This window comes from Suricata suricatta, chromosome 4, assembly GCF_006229205.1.
Source record: "Suricata suricatta isolate VVHF042 chromosome 4, meerkat_22Aug2017_6uvM2_HiC, whole genome shotgun sequence".
Lineage (NCBI taxonomy): Eukaryota > Metazoa > Chordata > Mammalia > Carnivora > Herpestidae > Suricata > Suricata suricatta.
Window position 1 is genome coordinate 52210879 of NC_043703.1, and position 23115 is coordinate 52233993.

Genomic DNA, 23115 nt, shown 5'->3' on the forward strand with positions numbered 1-23115 from the left:
TGTAGCAGAGTCAGGATGATCTGTAAAGACGTATGCCTTACCAGTAAGAATTTGAGGTCGGTACTCAGGAGTCAGGAGAAGTTTTGCAGAACAGATACTTTTATAAACAGTTGTTGAGAAGGTTCTGGCTCTACCTGGATGGGATTTACAGTGATGACTAGCATTGGCAGGGTGTCAATCAGGGCTACTGGGACTGAAAATCTACTGTATTTGAATTAATTAAAAAGAGAGAAGATGGAGTGATACAGACCCAGAGTAACACTGTTAGGCAAATAGCTCTTGAGGAGACACTCTCTATAAACATTTTTTTGACCCATTCTTCATAATAGTAGCCAGTGGTTTCCAAAGCTTTGGTCCTAGAACAAAACTATTGTTTCATTCTATTCTATGCGAATTGAGTGCATGCCAAACCCAGCGTGTAGGCCATACGTGAAGCAAAGTAGGAGTTCTGGCGTAGACGCTAGAGTGCGTCAGGCTGACCTAATGTGCAGTTACCACAGAGCTGTGAGCTATAAATGAGTATCCTGCATCCCCCCCCCAATAAAAATGTAATCCTTTGGGTCCAATGATATGTTAACCTGTCTTTACAAGCATTGATTATAAGATAATCCAGAAATCACAATAAAGTGCTTTCCGAGGGCCCGTCTGTTTCAGCTGAGTTAGAACTGCACTCGACTCCTATTACCTGTCAAGCAGAAAGTTGAGCAGAATGATTGAACTCTCAAGGGACGGGCACAACTCCAAGTCCTATCATCAGTGAAATCCTACTGACCTTCTGTTACGTATCCCTAACTTCTATGTTTTAAAGGCTCCAACTGTACGAAAAGGACAGGAGAATGTGTGGAAAGGCTACATACTTTTGCCCAGATGGATGAGCGTCACAAATAGTCTCAGACAGTTAGGACTGCTTGTTGTTTAGGAAGTTCTAGCCTCAGTTTTATGTTCTCTCTCTCTGGAATCTATTTGAATTGTGTATTTCCCACTTCCCCCACCCTTCTCTTCCAGGAAATCAAGATTTGTGCCACTGTGCATTTTTATAGAACATTTGTGTGTCCCCAGAGGGCGTTATCTGAATGTATTTGCATCTAGCATGTACTACAGGTACCCAGATGTGATGAGGATTTTGCTAATAAGTATTTCCAATTCAAGGGAGATTTCTTCTGGGCTCCTGGGCTTTCTAGGCTAGATTAGAACAGGCCCACTGTACCCTCTATATGGATTTAATTATTCCAAGGGAAGATTCCAGGATTACTGCAAAGAGTATGCCTAACCTTTCCAGATATCTTAGAAGTCCAGAGGACTCTGGGAATCATTCTACCTATAAGCATTCTTCAGAAAAGAGTAGGTCCAGCACCAGAAACTCCTTTCTCTGTCTAGCTTTGTCCAAAGCAGTTTTAGACCCATATTCTGTCCCTGTCTCCACCCTTCTCTAGATTCCAAACGTTGCAAGAGTGGTATTTGTGGTTCTAACATTCAGGTTTCTACAAAGTATGAATGGCCAAATTTACTGAGAGGCAGGATCCATTCTGCCAGTCTTGGAAATTCTTTTCTACCTTGCATTCTTTTGGATGATTACTATCTCTCTGACTACAAAAGTAAGTACCTAGGTATTTGGGGGGAGGGTTTGGGAAGGGAAATCACAGCTGTATTAAAACTTTTATTGAGTAAAATAAAATATTGAGGTAGAGTGGTAATGAAGAAATGAAGGGAAAAAAACCCACCTCCTAACATTTTAATAAAAAACTTGGCTCTGGCCTTCCTTCTAACTAAACACTCTCATATAGTCAAAGTGAGTTCAATTGCTAATATAGATAAACCAGTTCAAAAGACCAAAAATGAGTGGGAAAATCCTAGAAAATTTAGAGTTGGTTCTGCCTACTGGTAATTGAAGATTCTGATGTACTAATTTTTAAAAAATTGTTTTAATTATTTTTTTTTTAGAGCAAGAGAGCAAGCAGGGGAAGAAGAGAGAATCCCAAGCAGGGTCCACACCATCAGCATGGAGCCTGATGTGGAGCTCGAACCTTGAACCAGGAGATCATGATGACCTGAACTGAAACCACAAGTCAGACACTTTGACTGAGCCACCCAGGTGCCTCAAAACAATTTTTCCCCCTAATACTGAAGACAGCAGAGTTGAGAGGTTACAAGATGTTATAAATGTAACCTCTTATCTACTTCTATTAACCTAGGGTGTGTAAAGAAGATCAGTTTCTAAATTTTGAGGTAACTAATTGAAACAAAGTGTGTGTGTGTGTGTGTGTGTGTGTGTGTGTGTGTGTGTGTGTAGTAATCATTTAGGAGACACTGTAAATGATCTGTGTTCTCCAAGTAGAACAGATGAGCAGAGGCAATCTTTAGTGAGAGGCAGGAAATTTTTAAAAAAAGGAGACTTATTCCCAGTTTTTAAAACTTCAAGTGGTCTGTATTATTCAGACTTAAAGAGGGAACATTGACTGCTGATCATACCCTGAATTCATGGGGGAGATCACAACTTTGTCACACTGAGCAAAAGAGAAACAGTTGTCAGAGTTTGACACATTTTCCAATAGAAGAAAAATCGAGTTGCCAACAACATATGGGTTCATTTTGGGTTCCTCGAACTGAGAACACATCAGCATGTCTCATGAAACTCGTGCATGGCATGTTACCGCAGCTGTATGTCATCAGGGAGAAAAAAATAATTGGTTTTCCTTAGAGGATCTCTAAGTTGATGTCATATTCAATAACCCTGTAGTTGAAAAATCTATATATGATGGATGAAGTTTGGACTATCTTGAATTTAATTCTCCTGTGCCAGCTTCTCCAGGCCCTGGTGTACCTGTCATTTTGAGGTGAGTGCGTGTATTATTAGAAAATGCAGCTAGGTGCTCCTTTTGCCAGAATATGAACCATAGAAGAACAATTTGTCTCACACGTGCAACAGCTTCATTCTTCACTCTTAACTGTGCCAAGGAGGAGCCAGTTTTAGACTTGGAACCCCACACCAGGGGCAGTGCCAAGGCGCAGCTTGAATCAATGCTGGGCATTACAGAGTGAGGACTCTGGAGACAGGCCTTAAAGAGACCAGCTTCTAAAGTAGGGTCCCAGGCACATCACCAACATATCATCAAGAACTTTTCCTTGTGAGAATAAGTACTACTTTTGGATCTGTTCATGAGGATTCTCAAAAGAGAACATTCAGAGCTTTGTTTCTGGTTCAAACCAAAAAAAAAAAAAAAAAGCCCAACTTAGATGTGATTTGTGGGGTAAGTAAATGTGTCTTAGGTGAAGAGTAAGTTTTTCCCTCTTTTCCCTCCCTAAGTGGCCGACTTATTTAATTTTTCTTGGTTAAGAGGATCTACAGTTGGGCAGGAATGCCTCAGTTTGCAGAGCAGTGGGTATGGTATGATCCTCATACCATCAGCATTATAGGCCTGACCTCAGGATGCAGCCTCTTGAGCTGGGGGTCTGGTTGATTTGGAACTTTCAGATTGGACACAACCTGGCCTCCTATTGGTTTTGGAATTCAGATTTGTAACACATGGGATGCACAATAATCTGTCTTCTCATACTCAGTTTTATGTTGTGCAGCCCATGAATCCACATGGTTCCAGAAGAGCGACCTCCCCACCTTGGTTTGTGTATCCCTAATCTGAAATGTAAGTATAACGCCATCTTGACAAAGTTAATCCTACCTCTGGCCAGAAGGCAGAGCTGTTTGCATTGTTAACAACCTGGAGGTGAATTACTTAATGTTATTTAAGATAGCAGACGAAGAAAGCATAATGTCCTTACCGATCAGCAAAGCTTCTTTCTCTGATTTTAAGCCTTGGCTTCTTTTTTCTATATTGTTCTCCCGGTCTTGGTTGACCAATGCGACTGTCAACACGTTGATTTCCTGTGACGTTAGAAAACAAAACGATAGAGGTATTCATGTAGATTTTGTGAATCTCAGTGAGCCACCAGGGTCTTTTCAACCCTATAAAAAAAAAGGTCATCTCTTCCATTTATAACTGAAAAGCACTGGGTGTTATATGGAAACCAATTTGACAATAAACTTTAAGAAAAAGTAACTGAACATCAACTTTTATAAGTAATTGATCTATGTGCTCAACAATAAAAAAGCAATACTAAAACTTAGGCTCCTAGCTGCTGCTCCCAGCAAACCCAGTAACTATGTAAACATGGCAAATTTGGCATAAATTCTCTTCGGTCTCTGTCCATGTTTTGATTAATCTCTGTGAGCAAAAACTGTTCTATTGTAGCCACTTAAATGTGTTTTTATTTCAAATATAAAAAAAACTTCCCCCACAGCATGCACACACTGATTTATAATACTATGCTAGTAACTTGTATGTGTGTGTCGAGAAATAGGGCCTATTGGGAAGGCGAGATAGGATTGTTATTAGAAGTGTTTAAGTTGAATAAGTAGATGTCCTTATACACACTGCAAAAGGTAGATAAAGCAGAGGTTGAAAAATTCTTTTCTTCGGGAACTAAAAATGAAGAATTATACAACAAACCAGTAACATGTGGAACACGAAGTTGAACTATTTTTAGTTCTTTCTATGGTCTTTTCTATTTAGAAACAGAGAAAAACATTTAACTCCTATTCCTCCAGACCTGATATTAGGATTCAAAATGATGAATGATTTAATAGAAAATCAAATGCAATGATCAGAGACCTGCATATATGGGATAGAATCATTAGGGTGGCTGAGTCTTGGAGGGAAATTACTCACTGAAACACAGGTCTCAAAGAAGGAAGAGCATATTGAGCAGAGAGTTAAGGATACTGTCTCTGTTAGATGATCAGGAATCTGCCAGAGAACAGAGGGTTTGTCGGGAGGGACAAAGGAGAACTTAGAAGGTCTGAGCAAAAGGTTTGGCAGGTGGTTCCGGACAGGAACTGGTTATAGGGAGAGATACGGATCTAGTCAATACAAATTGACAAAATTGGCCAGATGAAAGAATATGGAAATAGTGGGGAGCATGTAAAGAGCACAAACCCCATCTGAAAACATTCAAATAAAAGAAAACATCAAAACAAACCTCAGTGTATGTCAATCACAAAAATTACGGGTAATTAGAAATTGCCAGGAAAAAAAAGGCTCTATGAAATTGCCATTGGTAATCGCAATTTGGTTAACATTTTGGAGGCTCCTCTAAAGGTCCTACTTACCTGCTGAAGATGAGTAAGGGAAAGAATTGAGGAAATTACAGTGAGGGGAGGATAGATGAGAAGATCTGGTTGGTTAGAGGGTACACGAGGCCTGAGCGGCCTGTGAGGACAGGGGTCAGACTGGGTTTAAGGAATGGTCCACGGCTGGAGCCAGCTGCACATAAATGACCATTAGAGGTGTCCTCATACTTCCAAAAAGGGATCTTGGGAATCAGCCCCAGTAGTAACATAATCCAGAATCTTAAAACAGAATAAACCTAATGGTTGATGTAGAGGAGATCAGAAAAGGACTTCCAGGAAAGATGTAGGAACTGTCTCTGTGATGAAACAACATGGATGTGCTTCAAGGGCTAGACGTGGTTTAGGAGGAGTGAGATGGAAAGATATTACCGAGGATGATGATTGTATCGTTTAAGAGAAATACAAATAATTAGTGGAAACAGGGTTTCCAAGAAAGGGTGATCTGTTCGCAGCCTGGATGATAACTGGAGCCAAATGAAATTACTGGGAAGAGTTTATCAGACAGCAGGCCCACATTAATTGGCAAAACTGAGTGGTGCCCTGGAGCCGTCACATAGTTGAGGATCCAGGTTTAGTAAGGGAAATGGAGTTTAGGGGCAGGCAGTACTCGGGGGCCAGCAAGAAATGGCAAAGGCAGAACTCATGGAGACCCCTCAAGGGTGCTGGTACGCATTTGTCCCATATTCAAAGCTCAAGGGGGATGCTGAGCGGGTCCCAACAAATTCTACAAAGAGCCAGATAACAGCCTACCCCTGACTGCTACTTTGATAATGACTTAGGGTTGGGTAAATGAGGATGGAAAGATGAGTCCTAGGAAATATCTTTGAGACTGAATATTACAGCCTGTGCTCTGCTACCCACACTGGTGTTCTCCTACATGGTCGCTGTTGGTGACTCTGGAGTGGACACACCTCTCCGCAAGGCTTCAACAGCAATGCAGCCGGCCTGGGCCCAACAGAGTCCCGAGGCTTGGCAATGTTTCAGCCTCTGGGTACCACTCTGGGTTCTGCCCAGGGCAGACAGGTTGCTGCTTTTTGACTCCTCCAGCAGGAAGAAGAACTATTCCGGGAAGAATACAGGACCGAATGAAACTGCTCAGGCAGGCTCCAAGAAGTGCCTGGAGGTTGTGGTAAGTGGGGGTCAAGAGCCCGCTAAAGGAGGTTCTAGAGCAAGGGTGTCCAAGCATACGAGAGACTTGACACCACAACACCATTGGTGAAGGGACCACCTTGTGACCACTCAAAAGCAGTACTACTGACTAAGTGCCCTGGGGCCCAAGCCGGCCTCAGGCATGGCGCAGAAGCTCAGACTCCTGCTGGTCCAAGATGGCAACACAGGAAGGCCCTGAACTCACCCCCTCCAGAGAACACACCAAGTTACACCTATTTATAGAACAAGTTTCTCCTGAAGACCTAAGGGCTGCCTGAACAGCTTCTGCACAACAAAAGACAAAGGCAAGAGAGATGGAGACAGGGTAAGGAAGGGAACCCCCGTCCCTAAAGCTGCGAATGGCAGTGGAGAGGGTAAGTCCTGAGGGATCTGGAATTCCTCTGTCCCTAGACACAGGGGGAAAAAGCGTCTTGGTTTAAACGAGTGACTAGCTAGGGGTTGCCTGGGTGGCTCAGTTGGTGAAGTATCCAACTCTTGATTTCAGCTTAGGTCATGATCTCACAGTTTGAGTTCAAGCCCCATGTGGGGCTCTCTGCCCTGTGTCAATGTGAAGCCTGCTTGGAATTTTCTCTCCCCCTGCCCGACTCATGCCCTCTCTCTCAAAATAAACCTAAAAAAAAAATTTTTTTTTTTAAAGAGTGACCTGCATATAAAAGAGCCCTTCGAACTCCACCAAATGGTGAAGAGCTGTGGGCTCGCTGTCTGGGTCAGAGGGACTGGGTGGAGCACGGTTCATGCTCCTCTGCCACCTTAAAAGCATAGACCAGATGAAGGTCTGCAGCCTCAGGTCCTCTAGGCAAACATCAGTCCTGGATGCATTTGGGCCCAGGAAAAAAAAAAAAAAGCTACAGTTTAAAAGAGCAACTAGCATATAAAAAAAGCCCGCTCTAGAATTCTGCCTCTGGCAGGGTAGCTGGGGGAGTGCTCTCCGGGCGGGAGCGGCTGATTTGCAGTCTCCGCTCACTACCCCTCCCACACACCTTGAGAGCACAGTGATGCACAGTCCTGGCCTGCTGCCTCGCCGAGCCCTGGACCCCTGGCCCACACCAGTACCAGCCGGCCCGCCACAGGGCCGCACACACTGAGACATCCTTGGTTAGCGCTCACTGCAGCTCCAGCCTCTGGGCTAAGGTCGCAGGCCCCCCAGAACACTCAAGGCCCACATCCCTTTGGCTTCAGATGGCTTGCTAGGGGCACCCCCAATGTAGGGCGCTACAGAACACTTTGGCTGATGTGTGCTGGACCTCCAGCTGCCCCACCAGAGTGCCCCCAGCATGGAGCACCCCAGGAACCCCCAGTCCACGCCTGCATCAGTTCCAGTCATCCCACCAGGGCACCCCTGGGCCAAGCACCCCAAAACTCTTTTGCCCACATTGGCCTTGGTTTTAGTTGCCTGGCCAGAGAACCCCAGGCATGGAGCACCCAGAGACACTCCAGCTTGCACCAAATTCAGCAACAGCTGCCCTCAGGGTGGACAGTCCCAGGACAAACCGGCTTGCAGCCACTGTCAGCTGTCTTGCCTGCACGCATTTTGCGTGGAGAGCTCAGGGGCCACCCCACCTTGTTCTCGCTTTAGCTTTCACTATTCTGCCAGGGCACCTTCTGCACAGAAGATCCCAGAATCTCCTGGCCTCTATCCCACCCCAACTCCATCCATTCCTTTGGGGCATCGTCTGTGCCGAGAGTCCTGCCAACAGCCCCTTTACATCCACTCCTGCTTCAGCCCCCGGCTTGCACCCACTTTAGTTTCAGCTATCCGGTCAGGGCAGCCTCTGCACACAGAACTCCAGGACCTCCCAGCCCATCCACTGCCTCGGCTCCAGCCACCTTGCTGGACACCCTGGCTTGCACCCATTTCGTCTCCCTCAGTGTGGAGAAACCAGGACACCCAGCTCACACCCGTCTCAGCTTCACCTGTACTGCCAGCGTGGCCTCAGTGCTTTGAACCCCAGGTCCTCTCCTTTTGCACCACTTTAGTTCCAGCGCCCCTGTCGGGGCAGCCTCGGTGCAGAGAACTCTGGGAACTCCCAGCACGCACACTGCTTTAGCTCCAGGCACCCTTTGCACGGAGTGCCCTGGAGAGCCTGGGTCACACCCATTGCAGCCTCAGCGGTCCTGCCAGGGTGCCCTCAATGCACAGAATCCCGGGACACCGTGGCCCACATCAACTTCAGCTGTCCAGACACGGTGCCCTCTGCATGGAAAGCCCTGGGGCTCCCGGCCCATGCCAGCCAGCAGAGATCACCCAGCACACATCATCTACCTGGAGGATGGCCATATACAAGACAATTCCTTCAGCTTTAGGAGACGTAGCTGTCCCACCTAATCCACAGAAACACACACAGCATGTTAAGCAAAACAGGGAGACAGAAACAAAGAACGAGATAAAATCTCAGAAAAAGAGCTACATGAAATGGAGATAAGCAATATGCCTGATAAAGAATTTACAGTAACGATCATAAAAATGCTCACTGAGCTGGAGCAAAGGGTACAGGAATTCAGAGGCCTTCAATAAAGAGACAAAATGTAAAGAAGAACCAATCAGAATTGAATACAATAACTAAAAAACACAGTAAGAGGAAATCCATGGTTGAGTATTAGATGCAGAAGAACATAGCGATCTGGGAGACAGGGTACTGGAAAGAACACATGCTGAACGGCAGAAAAGAATTTAAAAAGAAGACAGGTTAAGGGGTCTTTTGCATTCTTTATATAAAGAAATAACAGCAGAAAACATCCCTAACCTAGGGAAGGAAACAGATGTCTAGGTCCAAGAAGCACACGCCATTTCAAACAAGATGAACTCAAGAAGTTCCATACCATGACACATAATAATTAAAATGTCAAAGGTTAAAGATAAAGAGAATTTTAAGAGCAAGAGAGAAGCAAAACCTATCAGACTGTCAGCTGATGTTTTCAGCAGACCCTCTGCAAGCCGGCAATGGAGTTGCAATGAGAGAGTCAAAGTGCTGAAAGGAAAAAACCTGCAATTGAAAACACTCTACCTGGCAAGGTGATGATTCAGAGTGGAAGGAAGGGAAAAGTGTTTCCCAGACAAACAAAAGATAAAGGAGTTTATCACCACTAAACCAGCCTTAGAAGAAATGTTAAAGGGACTTCTTTAAGTGGAAAAGAAACAACCACATAAGCTGTAATAAAATATGAATAAAAAGATACAAAATGTAACAATATACATAAAACATGAAGAACATGAAGAAGGGAGTAAAAAGGAAAGAGAAGGGGGAAAGTTTATTTTTTCAAGAATATATTTGAACTTAAATGACCATGAAATTAACATAGACTATTACATAGGCTATTTACTTAGGATATTATGTAAATACCTCCTGGTAACCACAAACCCCAAATCTCTAATAGATAGACAAAAAAATAGAGAAACCAAACATACAATTACAAAAACTCCTAGATCATGAAGAAAGAGAGCAAGAAAACCAAAAATAACCAGAAACCAAATAACAGTGGCAATAAGTATATACCTATCAGTTAAATATGAATCACCTAAATGCTCCAATAAAAGCAGAGAGAGTGGCAGAAAAGATAAAAACAAAACAGCAACAAAAAAGCACAAGACCATCTATATGCTGCCTACAAGAGACTCACCTCAGACCTAAAGACTTAAAGTGTGAAAGTGAAGGGGATGAAAAAGACGTTTACCATGCAAATCAAAGCAAACAACAAACAGACCAAAGCTGGGACAGCAATGCTTGGATCAAGACAGGACAGGCTTTAGAACAAAGACTATAAGGAGACAAGGGCATTACCTAATGATAAAAGGATCATCGCAACAAGATATAACAACTATACATATCTATACACCCAACTCTGAAGCACCTCAACACACAAAACAAATGTTAAAATGGTAATGAACATAAAGAGAGACTGATGGTAATACAATAGTAGGGGACTTTAACACCCCACTCACATCAATGGATAGATCCTCCAGGCAGAAAATCAATAAGGATACAGTGTCTTTGACACACAAGATCAGATGGACATAACAGATATATACATAACATCTATCCCAAAGCAGCAGAATCCACATTCTTTTTAAGTGCATATGCAACATTCTCCAGAATAGATTGCGTTAGGTCACAAAACAAGTCTCAACAAATTTAAGAAGATTAGAATACTATGCATCTTTTCTGACCACAATGGTATGGCACTGGGAATACATCACAAGGAAAACGTTGGAAGAAACAAACACATGGAAGCTAAACAACATGATATTAACCAACCAATGGCTCAGAAAAGCAAAGAAGAAATAAAAAAAAATTACACTGGAGACAAATGAAAATTAAAGCAACAGTCCAAAATTTTTGGAATGCAGTGAAAGCAGTTCTAAGAGGGAAAGAGTGACACAGGCTGACCTCAAAAAACCAAGAAAACGCTCAAATAAACAATCTAACCTTACATCTAAAGAAACTGGAAGAAAGAACAAAGCCCAAGGTGAGTAGCAGGAAGGGAATGATAAAGATCAGCGCAGAAATAAATAACATAGAGACTAAAATGAGTGAATGAATGAGTGAAACCAAGAGTTGGTTTTTTGAGAACATAAACAGAATTGATAAACCCTTAGCCAGAGTCATCAAGAAAAAAAAAGAGAAGGACCCAAATAAATCAGAGTTCAGAGAGAAGAAAGACCTGTTACCACAGAAATAAAAAGGCTTTTAAGAGACTACTATGAAAAATTACATGCCAACAAACTGGATAACTAAGAAAAAATGGATAATTTCTAGAAACATAATAATCTTTTAAGACTGAATCAGGAATAGAAAATCTGAACAGACTGATTACTAGTAACAAAATTAAATCACGAATGAAAAAAAACTACCAAAAAATAAAAATCTAGGAGCAGAAGGATTCACAGATGAATTCTGCCAAACATTTAAAGAAGAGTTAATACATATTCTCATCAAACTATTCTAAAAAATAAAAGAGAGAAAAACTTCCAAATATATTCTGTGAGGCCAACATTACCCTGGTATCCAAATCAGATGGACACCACAAAACAAGGAAACTATAGGCCAATATCCTTCATGGACACTGATGCAAAATCCTCAACAGAGTATTAGCAAACCACATAGCAATACCTTAAAAGAACTATTCATGACAATCTCAGGTGTGGTCTACTTTGGGTTGCAAGGTTGGGTCAGTAGTCACAAATCAATTCACATGATACACCACAACAAAACAGGATGAAAATATCATAGGAGCATCTTAGTAGAACCAAAAAAAAAAAAAAAAAGCATCTGACAAAATTAAACATCCATTATTAATAGAAATTTTCAACACAGTGGGCATAGAGAAAACATACCTCAACATAATAAAAGCCATATACGAAAAAACCCACAGTTAACATCATATTCGATGGGGAAAAACAGAGCTTTCCCTCTAAGGTCAGAAACTGGACAAGGATGTCCACTCTCACCACTTTTATTCAAGATAGTACTGGAAGTCCTAGCCCCAGCAGTCAGTGAAGGAAAATAAATAGGCACCCATATTGGTAAAGAAGAAGTTAAACTGTCACTATTTACAGATTACCTACTACTATATATAGAAAATCTTAAAGACTCCACCGAAACACTACTAGAAGTAATAAACGAATTCACTAAGTGATAGGATCCAAAAGTGATACCCAGAAATCAGTAGTGTTTCTATACACTAGTAATGAAATAACAGAAGGAGAATTAAGAAATAATTCCATTTATAAGCCAAAAAAAGAGTAAAATACCTAGGAATAAGCTTAACCAAGAAAGTCAAAGACCTGTTCTCTATAAAACCCTGATGAGAGAAACTCAAGATGACATGAACAAATGTCCATACTACTCAGTGTACCCTACAGATTCAGTGCACCCCCCATTAAAATACCAACAATATTTTTCACAAAACTAGAATTTTCATGTGAATAGAACCCTAAAAGACTTTGAATAGCCAGAGCAGTGTTGAGAAAGAAAAAGAGGTTTTAGAATTCCAGATTTCAAAAGATACTACAAAACTACAGCTTTTGAAACAATACGGGGGGCGCCGGGGTGGCTCAGTCGGTTGAGTGTCCGGCTTCAGCTCAGGTCACGATCTCACGATTCATGGGTTCGAGCCCCACATTGGGCTCTGTGCTGACAGCTAGCACAGAGCCTGGAGCCTGATTCAGATTCTGTATCTCCCTCTCTCTCTGACCCTCCCCTGCTCACACTGTCTCTGTCTCTCAAAAATAAATAAAACCCACAAAAATATTTAAAAAAATGAAACAATATGGTATTGGCACAAAAACAATATACAGATCAAGGGCACAGAATAGGCAATCTCAGAATAAACCCACACTTATATGGTAGATATAGCTACGACAAAGGAGGCATGAATATACAGCAGGGGAAATAAATTCTCTTTAAATAAATGATAAAACCGGAGCACTTCCTAACACCAGACATAAAAACAAGCTCAAATGGATTAAAAACCTAACTATGAGACCTGAAACCTAAAATGTAAAAATTCTAGAAGAAAACACAGGCAGTAAATTCCCAGACATTGGCCTTAGCAACATTTTTATAGATGTGTCTCCCACGGCAAGTGAAACAAAAGCAAAAATAAACTATTGAGACTGCATCAAAATAAAAAGCTTTTGTGTAGTGAAAGAAACCATCAACAAAACAAAAAAGGCAGCCTACTGAATGGAAGAAGATACTTGCAAATGATACATCCGATGAAGGCTTAATATCCAGAATATATGAAGAACTTACACAACTCAACACCAAAAACCCTCCAAACAATCCTTCTTAAAAATGGGCAGAGGACCTGAATAGACGTTTTTCCAAAGAAGACATACAGATGACCAATAGTCATATGAAAAAATGCTCAGCATGATCATCAGGGAAATACAAATCAAAACCATAATGAGTTACTACCTCACACTTGGGAGAATGACTAAAATCGAAAGCACAAGGAACAACAAGCGTTGGTGAGGATGTGAAGAAAGAGGAACACTTGTGCAAATTGGTATAGTCACTGTGGAAAACAGTATTGAGTGGGTTTCTCAAATGTAAAAAATAGAGGGACCTTCAGGGAAGATGGTGGAGTAAGCTCACCTTGTCCCATGATATAACTAGGTAACATCCACATTGGTGTAAATAATCCCCCCCAGAGATTAGAAGTCTGGCAGAACAGACTCTCCTCAGCTAAATGTAGAGAGGAGGGCACACCGAAGAGGACAGGAAGGACGGAGAGAAGGCTGGGAGCTAAATGGACCCAGGAGACTGTAAGCGGGAGGGACGGAGGAGGGACACTGTGGGTATGGAAAAGGGAGACAAAAGACTATCATCCTAGGCACCGCAGGCACAGGGAACCCACACAGGAAAGATGAATCCCCACCAACTGGCTTTGAAAACCAGAGGGGGAATAATTTCATGGGTTCTTAAATTAGCAGGACTTAACTTCTAGAACTTTAAAAATCAGTGGGCTCCTCTCTGTGCAAGCCAGCAAGGCAAGAGGAAACCGAGTCCATGTCCTAAAAGAGCACAAAAACAGTCCTGCAGAGATAGAACACAGAAGCAGCCCTTTGAAAAAAGCCTAGGGTAAATGAGAGGGGGATTTGTCTATTAGTGTGAGAGCAAGTGCTGGAGGGGCAGGGATTGCTGGGAGACTTCTCCAGGAACAATGGAGCTGGAGGGTACCATTGATCTCCCAGAGACACACTTGTAGAAACTAGCAGTGTGCCAAACTCTCTACTTAACTTGCTAACAGTGCACCTCACCCCTTGTTTTCCTGTGGACATGCCCCCTTGAGCCAGGCCTCTGCTCCAGGTCTCCTCCCACAGCAGACCTGGCAAACCTAGCCAATAGTGGATGCCCCACTCCTGCTCTTTTCTGCTGATCTGCCCCTCCATCCAGGCAGCTAGAGGTCACATCCTGCAGCAGACCAGCAGGACCCTGCCTATGCCCCTTGCCCTCACCCCTCGCTATCCTGTGGACTCATCCCCATCAGCCCTGCAGCAGGGGTTTTAGAAAAGCAGGTCCACAGCAGACGGGTGCATTTACTAACACCATGTGCCCCCAAATTATCCTGCAGACATGCCCCTTACAATATGCCCTTGGCCAGAGCCCATCCAAAGTGAAGCCACAAGCCTGGAAGTACACAAGTACGTCCAACAGGGGCCAGTACCACTCCAACGAGACTCTAGCCCCTGGGAAAGTGGAAGATAACCCCACAAAGCAGTCCAACTACAGCCCCAGCAGTGGCCTGGGGGGCAGGCATCTGGTATGGCCACAGGCCTCACCCACCAATGAAAGCTGCTCAGAAAGCTTTTGCAAGGAAAGCACCCTGTAAATTTGGTGCTACTGCATTTCTAGCAAATGCTTGGTCTGATTCAACTCAAGTCCAGGGCAACCCAGAATGGCCCAACAATATAATGACCAAACCTTGCCCCCAACAGGCAAAGACAGCCATTGCAGACGACCGGACCGAAGGCATACTGCAGTTCAGCCACCACAGCCCAGTGCACACAACATTCACAGGAGACACCCCTGACACCCAGGTTCTGGTGAAGAAGAGACACTGCACTTTATGATACTATCAGATGTCTTCTGATGTAGCTGACATTCCTAACACACAGACACAGACACAGTCAGACAAAATAGGCAGACAGAGGAATATGTCCAAATGAAAGAACAAACCAAATCACAGCAAGGGGGCTAAACAAAACCAAGATGAGTAGCATGCCTCATAGAGAATTTAAAACAGTGATCATAAATGCATTCATTCAGCTGGAGACAAGAGTGGAGGACCTCAGCAAGACCCTTAAAAAAGAGAGAGAAAACATAAAACAGAACCAGAGATGAAGGACTCAATAACTGAAATTAAAAACGCACTGATGGAATAAATAGTAGACGAGGGGAAGTAGAAGAGCAGATCAGTGACCTGGAGGACAGAGTAATGGAAAACAATCAACCTGAACAGGATAGAGAAAAAAATAATAAAAATGAAAATGGACTTGGGGAACCCAGCAACACCATCAAGCATAATAATATTTGCAATATAGGGATCCCAGAAGGAGAAAAGAAATAAAAGGGAACAGAAAATTTATTTGAATGTATAAGTTGAAAATTTCCCAAACGGGAAGAAGGAAATAAAAAGTCCAGATCCAGAGGGCACAGAGACAAAAGTCCAGGACTAGATAGCTTCACAGGTGAATTTCACCAAATATTTAAAGAAGAGTTAATACGTATTCTTGTCAAACTGTTTCAAAAAAACAGATGAGGAAGGAATGGTTCCAAATTCATTCCAGGATGGAAGAATTACCCTGATACCAAAGACATTACAAAAAAGAGAACTATAGGCCAATATCTATGATGAACATAGATGCAAAAATCCTCAACAAAATATTAGAAAAGCGAATCCAATGATACATTAAAAAAATCATTTACCATGAAAAAAATCATTCACTATAATCAACTGGATTTATTCCTGGGATGCAGGGTGGGTCAATATTCATGAATTAGTCAATGTGATATATCAAATCAAGAGAGAGGACAAAAACCATATTATCATTTTCAACAGATGCGAAAAAAGCACTAGACAACGTACAACATCCCTTCATGATAAAAGCCTTCAAAATAGCAGGTTTAGAGGGAACATACCTCAGTGTAATAAAGGTCATATATGAAAATCCCACAGCTACCACCATACTCAATGGTGAAAAACTGAGAGCTTTTCCCTTAAGGTCAGGAGCAAGAAAAGAATGTCCACTCCACTGAGTCCTAGCCACAGCAAACACGCAAGAAAAAGAAATAAAAAGGCATCCAAATCGGTAAGGTGGAAGTAAAACCTTCAATATTTGCAGATTATATAATATTCTATATAAGAAAATCCTAAGACTTAAAAAAAAGCCCCTACCAGAAATGATATGTGAAATAAGACTGAAGGATACAAAATCTATATACAGAAATATGTTGTATTTCTATACACTAATAATGAAGCAGCAGAAAGAGAAATTAAGAAAACAGTCCCATCTATAATTGTGTGAAAAAGAATAAAATACCTAGGAATAAACTTTACCAATGATATGAAAGACCTGTATGTACTCTGAAAAGTATAAAACATTGATGAAAGTAATTGAAGATGATACAAAAAAGAAAAAAAAGGAAAGGCATGATTCCATGCTCATGGGTTGGAAGAATACTGTTACAATGTTCATGCTATACAAAGCAATCTACAGATTTAATCCAATCTCTATTAAAATAGCAATAGCATTTTTCATAGAACTAGAGTAAAGAATCCTAAAAATCTTTATGGAACCACAAAAGACCCTGAATAGTGATAGCAGTCTTGGAAAAAGAAGGACAGAACCGGAGGTATCACAATCCCAGATTTCAAGATCTACTGCAAAGCTGTAGTAATCAAAGAAGTATGGTTCTGGCACAAAAACAGACACATCAATCAATAGCCTAAATAGAGATCCCATAAATAAACCCGCAATTATATAGTTAATTAACATTTGACAAAAGAGGCAAAAATATCCAACAGGAAAAAGACAGTCTATTCAAGAAAAAGTGTTGGGAAAGCTGGTCAGCTATATGCAAAAAAATGAGCTGGATCACTTTCTTACACCATACACAAAAAACAAACTCAAAATGAATTAAAGATATGTGAGACCTGATACCATGAAAATTCTAGGTGAGAGCACAGGAGTAATGTCTCTGACAGCAGCCACAGCAAATTTTTTCTAGATATGTCTCTGGAGGCAAGGGAAACAAAAGGAAAAATAAATTAGGACTACAAAAAAATAAAAAGCTACTGTACAGTGAAGGAAACAACAAAACTAAACCACAACCTACTGAATGGGAGAAGATATTTGTACATGACGTATCTGGTAAAGGGTTAGTATACAAACTATATAAAGAACTTATACAACTCAACACCCAAAAAACAAATAATCCAATTAAAAAATGGGCAGAATGAACAGATATTTCTCCAGAGAGGATATCTAGATGGCCAACAGACACATGAAAAGTTGCTCAACATCATTAATCATGAAGGAAATGGGAAATCAAAACTACAGTGACATATCACCTCACAACTGTCACAATGACTAAAATCAACAACACAAAAACAAGTGTTAGTGAGAATGTGGAGAAAAAGGAGCCCTCTTGCACTGCTGGTGGAAATGCAAACTGGTAAAGGCACTTTGGAAAAAAATATGGAGGCTACTCTAAAGTTAAAAAGGAACCACCCTATGATCTAGTAATGGCGCTACTGGGTATTTACACAGAAAATACAAAAAACACTAATTCAAAGGGATCCATGCAGCCCCATGGTTATTGCAGCATTATTTACAATAGCCAAGATACTGAAGCTGCCCATGTGTCCATCAATTCATGAATGGATAAAGAAGAGGTGATACATACATATATATATATATATATATATATATATATATATATATATGTACATATATAAATACACACACAGTGGAATATTATTCAGCCATAAAAAGAATGAAATCTTGCCATTTGAACAACATGGATGAAGATAGGATAACCCTAAGCAAAATAAGTCAAAGAAAGACAAACACCATATGATTTCTTTCATATGTAGTATGAAAGAAGCAAAAGAAAAGAGAGAGAGAGAGAGAGAGAGAGAGAGAGAGAAAGAGAGAGAGGCAAACCAAGAAAGAGACTGATGGTTACCAGAACAAACCGATGGTTACCAGAGGGGAGGCAGGTGGAGGGATGGGAAATAGGTGATGGGGATTAAGTACACCTGTCATAATGAGCACCATGTGATGTATGGGCCTGTTGAAATACTGTACTGCACACCTGAAACTAATATAACACTGAATTTGATTACACTGGAATTAAAAGAAAATAAAATATAAATTAATTAAAACAAAAAACAAAGTAGTATATTTGCAACTTCTATCCCCTCTTTCCATGTTTCCCCTTCATGCCTACAAATCTAAATTATCATCCAATGTTTGTCACAAGAGCTCCATCATCATGACTGGTTAAGGGAAAGAATACAGAGAGAATGTGGGACTAAATAATTTCCCAAGTCAAATCTTTGTTGCATTTCAGCTAAGCCTGGTTTTCTTTTCAGTCATCTGATACATATTTATGCTGCATACATGTATTACATACCTACTGTATGCCAAATAATGCTAATGTGCTAAGGATACTGAGTCTGAAGTGGCAAGAAGAGTGGCAAGCAGTTCTTTTATAAAAGGTCTGTAAGAAAGCTTATAGGGAATGTCAGTAAATGAAGCTGGAAACATAGGTAGATGATGATGAGGAGTTTGGATTTTATCTAGAAAGCCTAAGTATTGAAGAGTGTTCAGCAGAGAAGTTACATGAGTGATTCTGCATGTTTGGAAAATGGTTTGGAGGGAAATGAAATTAATTGGAGGCAGGGGATGCCAATTTGGAGTCTACTCCAAATAATCTGTTTATTGTTTACTTTTCATGATGAGGGTTCAAAACCAAGTCAGTGGTGTGCAGAGTGCAAAATGTAAGAGACATTTAAGAGGTAGAACTAAGAAAAATCTGATCACCCGGTGCATGAGGTGAATGTAAGGATGAGTCAGTGCCTTGGCAAACAGGAAAACACCAAGTATAGGAGATGATGCATCAAGCGTGGAAATGTTGAACTTAAATATTCCATGGCACCTCATCAAGATATTTTGGAGAAAACTAGGATGTAGAGGTTTTTCAAATGAGAAGCGAGGCCCTGACAGCTCTTTCTCTAGGCCGTTTCTCAGGTTTGTGTCTGCAGCCGGCCACCTTCATGTCTCCTTCTGGGACAAAGAAAAGTCTTGCTTACTACTTGATATAAGAGAGGTGGACTGTCCCAGCTCAGTGCTCTTCTCCCATCACAGAACCCACCGCACGAGCTTCCGTCTGGGTGCCTCTGTGGGGCGATTATCAGGTTGTTCGATCCATGGGGATAAATCTCGTGAGGCTGGGATGGCTGGTGGCACATGATAAAACCTCAAAAAAGGACTTGCCAAAACACCACCCATTATACCAGGGACACACTGACCATAATAGTAAACACTAAGAGTACATTTCAAGACTATGATTTCGAGGATCTCAGAGGATATAAGCAATGTATGCTCCTTCTCTAACTAACTCTGGAGAAAATGGGGTTGAAGTCTATGACTTTGCTTATGAATTTCATATTTTCCACTTAGGATGTTCCAACATATCTATTCCGTAATCAGGGCCACTTTTTTACTGGGACGTAGATGGTAAGTTTGAAAGGCTTTGCCCCTTTCTTAAAACATCACTGCTCTTACTGTTCCTTTTCATCCCAAATCTCTATATAATGTAAGGGACCTTATCAGAATGGGAATGTTTCATCATTAGAAACATAAAATTATGAAAGGTCTTTATCATTTATCACACTAAAACCCTTTACCCTGATGATGTAATAAGCCCTGAAGAATTATGTGTCTACTAGATGGTAGGAAGAAGGTGCTTTAGACACCTGGAGATTGAAAATTGGATGTGGATGAGAGGAGATAGGATTACGAGGAGGTTACTAAGGACAAACTGTTAACGGGGTATCAAGTGTACAGTGGGAAAGAACATTGGATGGGCATCACAAGCTTCTTCACAGTGAGATCAATAGGCTTATGAAATGGATTCCAAGGCAAGTGGTGGGAACACCATTCATTTGACACAGTAAAAAGCACTCCAGTCTCGAAAATGCCCAATAGGTGACAATTCTGCACTTGGCCAGAGAAGGAACATGATTCTCTCACAAATCTTTTCTCAGCCCACCTTTTAACTTTAATTTCTATGACACTTAGAAGGAATCGTCAAAGAGCTGGAAGAAGAGGTTTTCAATAACTGGAAACTAGATATCATGGACTTTTTCAAAGACTTTTCAAGAGTCAGCTACTTGAAGGCAGAGATTTCCCCTCTAAGAGTCCTTGTCAATTACTTTGAGAAATGACCAAAGGAATTGATCCATTTAGAAAAGCTCTTCCTCAAAAATTTACTGACCTAGAAGTGCCCTTGTTTTGTTTTGGTCCCCCCCCCCCATCCACCAAACCCCTAAGAACCAAGAACATGGCTTCTCCAGCTTCATAGACTCCTTTTGTTGTCCCTTTCATTTCATTATCCCCATAACCTTACTCCTCAACTTCGCTGCTATTTCCTTTCTACTACAAAGCTGCTTGAATATATGGTATACACCCAACTGTGTCTACTGCTTTCCCGCCTGAAATCTCAGCATTCTCATCCATCAGCCCATGAAACTGTCCTTTGAAAGATTCCCAGTGACTGTTTTCTTACCATGGGATATGTGACATCACAGACACCAGCCCCACTTGAGCCAGCTGTCTCACTTGCTCCTGTTATAGAAAAGGTCCTGGTCATTTTCCTCCTAAATTTTGTTTAGTTTTCACTGGCTTTTTAATTCCCTCTGCTGGACCAGTACACACAGAGAAGGACGTTTCTTTGTTCTTCCTCTTATACTCTAACTTTGGGAATCGCCAGAGTCCAGTCACCACCTTCTCTTCTCTATTCCCTTTTACCAGAGGGCTTTCATTCTCCTGGGTTCAGCTGTCATCACACTGAATTCCTTAACTTCTATTATCATGGGCTGACCTCTGGGCTTGTCTGCTTGAATCTGCCTCTGCCCAGTTTGAATTCAGAATGAGAGGTGGCCATGAAGTAGTGCAAGACACACCACATACTAGAGTTTTAGACTTGACTCTTCCACTAACAACTGGTTGACCTTAGGCAACTTACTTAACCTCAAGTCTCAGATCAATTGTTTACGAGTAAAGGTGCTGGGTAAGGTAGTCATCTCTGAATAATGCTCCAGGGAGTCCCCTCAGCTCTACAGAGGTGATGTGGGATGCTCAAAGAACAGATCTCTAGAATTCCCACTCTTTACTGCTTTCTTCTGCTTTAGAACATAGACTTCTGCATAAAGGTTCATTTAAGGAAATGTCCTCATTAAAAAAAAAAAGAAGTCTGAGCTCAGGTCCTGCCTGATGTGGTTCTTCCAAAATTCTCTAAAATCCCACTCATCTCACTTGTCAGGCTGCAGCCTCTTCTTCTTTTCTTTACTTTTTAAAAAAATTTTTTTCTGTTTTTTATTTAACAGAGAGAGAGAGACAGACAGACAGACAGAAAGACATCACAAGCAGGGGAGGATCAGAGAGAGAGGGAGACACAGAATCTGAAAAGTCTCCAGGCTCTGAATTAGCTGTCAGCACAGAGCCTGACACAGGGCTCAAACCCATGAACCGTGATATCATGACCTGAGCCGAAGCCAGATGCTTGACTGACTGAGCCACCCAGTGCCCCAACAGCGTCTTCTAGCTTTTCCATTTTTACTAGTGGGACAATCACTCTTCCACTTGTAAGGGCTTGGGATATTCATCTTATTTTGATTTTTTTCTCTCCTATCCACTCAGTGCTTCTAAGCCCTGTCTAGATCTGAATTCTATCAGCTCTCTGTGAAACATCTCTCCTGGCCCCTCCCCATTTCTACTATTGGCACTCTTCTATAAGTTCTTTGACACTGAAATAACCACCTATGTTGTCTCCTCTTGTCTCCTCCTCCTCCAATCTATCTTACATGAGATTACCAGACCAGTTATCTAAAATGCCACTTTTACTTTAATCGATCTCCAGTTTAAACTTAGAAACTGATCCCATTCACAAGTGCATGAAAAACCATAAAACACTTAGGAATAAACCTAACCAAGGATGTAAAAGACCTATATGATGAAAACTATAGAAAACTTATAAAGGAAATTGAAGAAGACACAAAGAAATGGAAGAACATTCTGGGCTCATGGATCAGAAGAATAAACATTGTTAAAATGTCATTATTACCCAAAGCAATTTACACATTCAATGCAATCCCCACCAAAGTTGCACCAGCATTCTTCTCAAAGTTAGAACAAACTATCTTAAAATTCGTATGGAACCACAAAAGACCCTGGATAGCCCAAATAATATTGAAGAAGAAAACCAAAACGGGAGGCATCACCATCCCAGACTTTAGCCTTTACTACAAAGCTGTCATCATCAAGACAGTATGGTATTGGCACAAAAACAGACACAGAGGCCAACGGAATTGAATAGAGAACCCAGAACTGGGCCCACAAATGTTCGGCCAATTAATTTTTGACAAAGCAGGAAAGAGTATCCAATGGAAAAAAAGACAGCCTCTTTAGCAGGTGGTGCTGGGAGAACTGGATAGCAACATGCAAAAGAATGAAACTAGACCACTTTCTTACACCATATACAAAAATAAACTCAAAATGGCTGATGGTCCCGAATGTGAGACAGGAAACCATCAAACCCTTGAGGAGAAAGCAGGAAACAGCCTCCTTGACCTTAACTGCAGCAATTTCCTACTCGACACATTCCCAAAGGCAAGGGAAATGAAAGCAAAAATGAACTACTAACCTCATCAAGATAAAAAGCTTCTGCACAGCAAAGCAAACAATCAAGAAAACTAATAGGCAACCAACGGAATGGGAAAAGATAGTTGCAAATGACATATCAGATAAAGGACTAGTATCCAAAATCTACAAGAAACTCCCCAAACTCCACACCTGAAAAATGAATAATCCAGTGAAGAAATGGGCAGAAGACATAAACAGACACTTCTCCAAAGAGGACATCCAGATGGCCTACAGGCACATGAAACGATGCTCAACATCACTCATCATCAGGGAAACACAAATCAAAACCACACTGAGATACCACCTCACACTAGTCAGAGTGGCT

At 41.4% G+C, this 23115-nt stretch overlaps 1 protein-coding gene across 2 annotated transcripts in view; it reads right to left on the minus strand.

Annotated features, from left to right (window-relative positions):
• Positions 1-23115, minus strand: part of ENOX1 (ecto-NOX disulfide-thiol exchanger 1) — a 240232-nt gene that overhangs the window by 18838 nt on the left and 198279 nt on the right. For both annotated transcript variants that reach the window (XM_029936687.1, XM_029936688.1), the window contains one exon: positions 3778-3880. In XM_029936687.1, coding sequence (XP_029792547.1) covers positions 3778-3880 — 103 coding nt within the window. The remainder of the gene's footprint in view (positions 1-3777; positions 3881-23115) is intronic.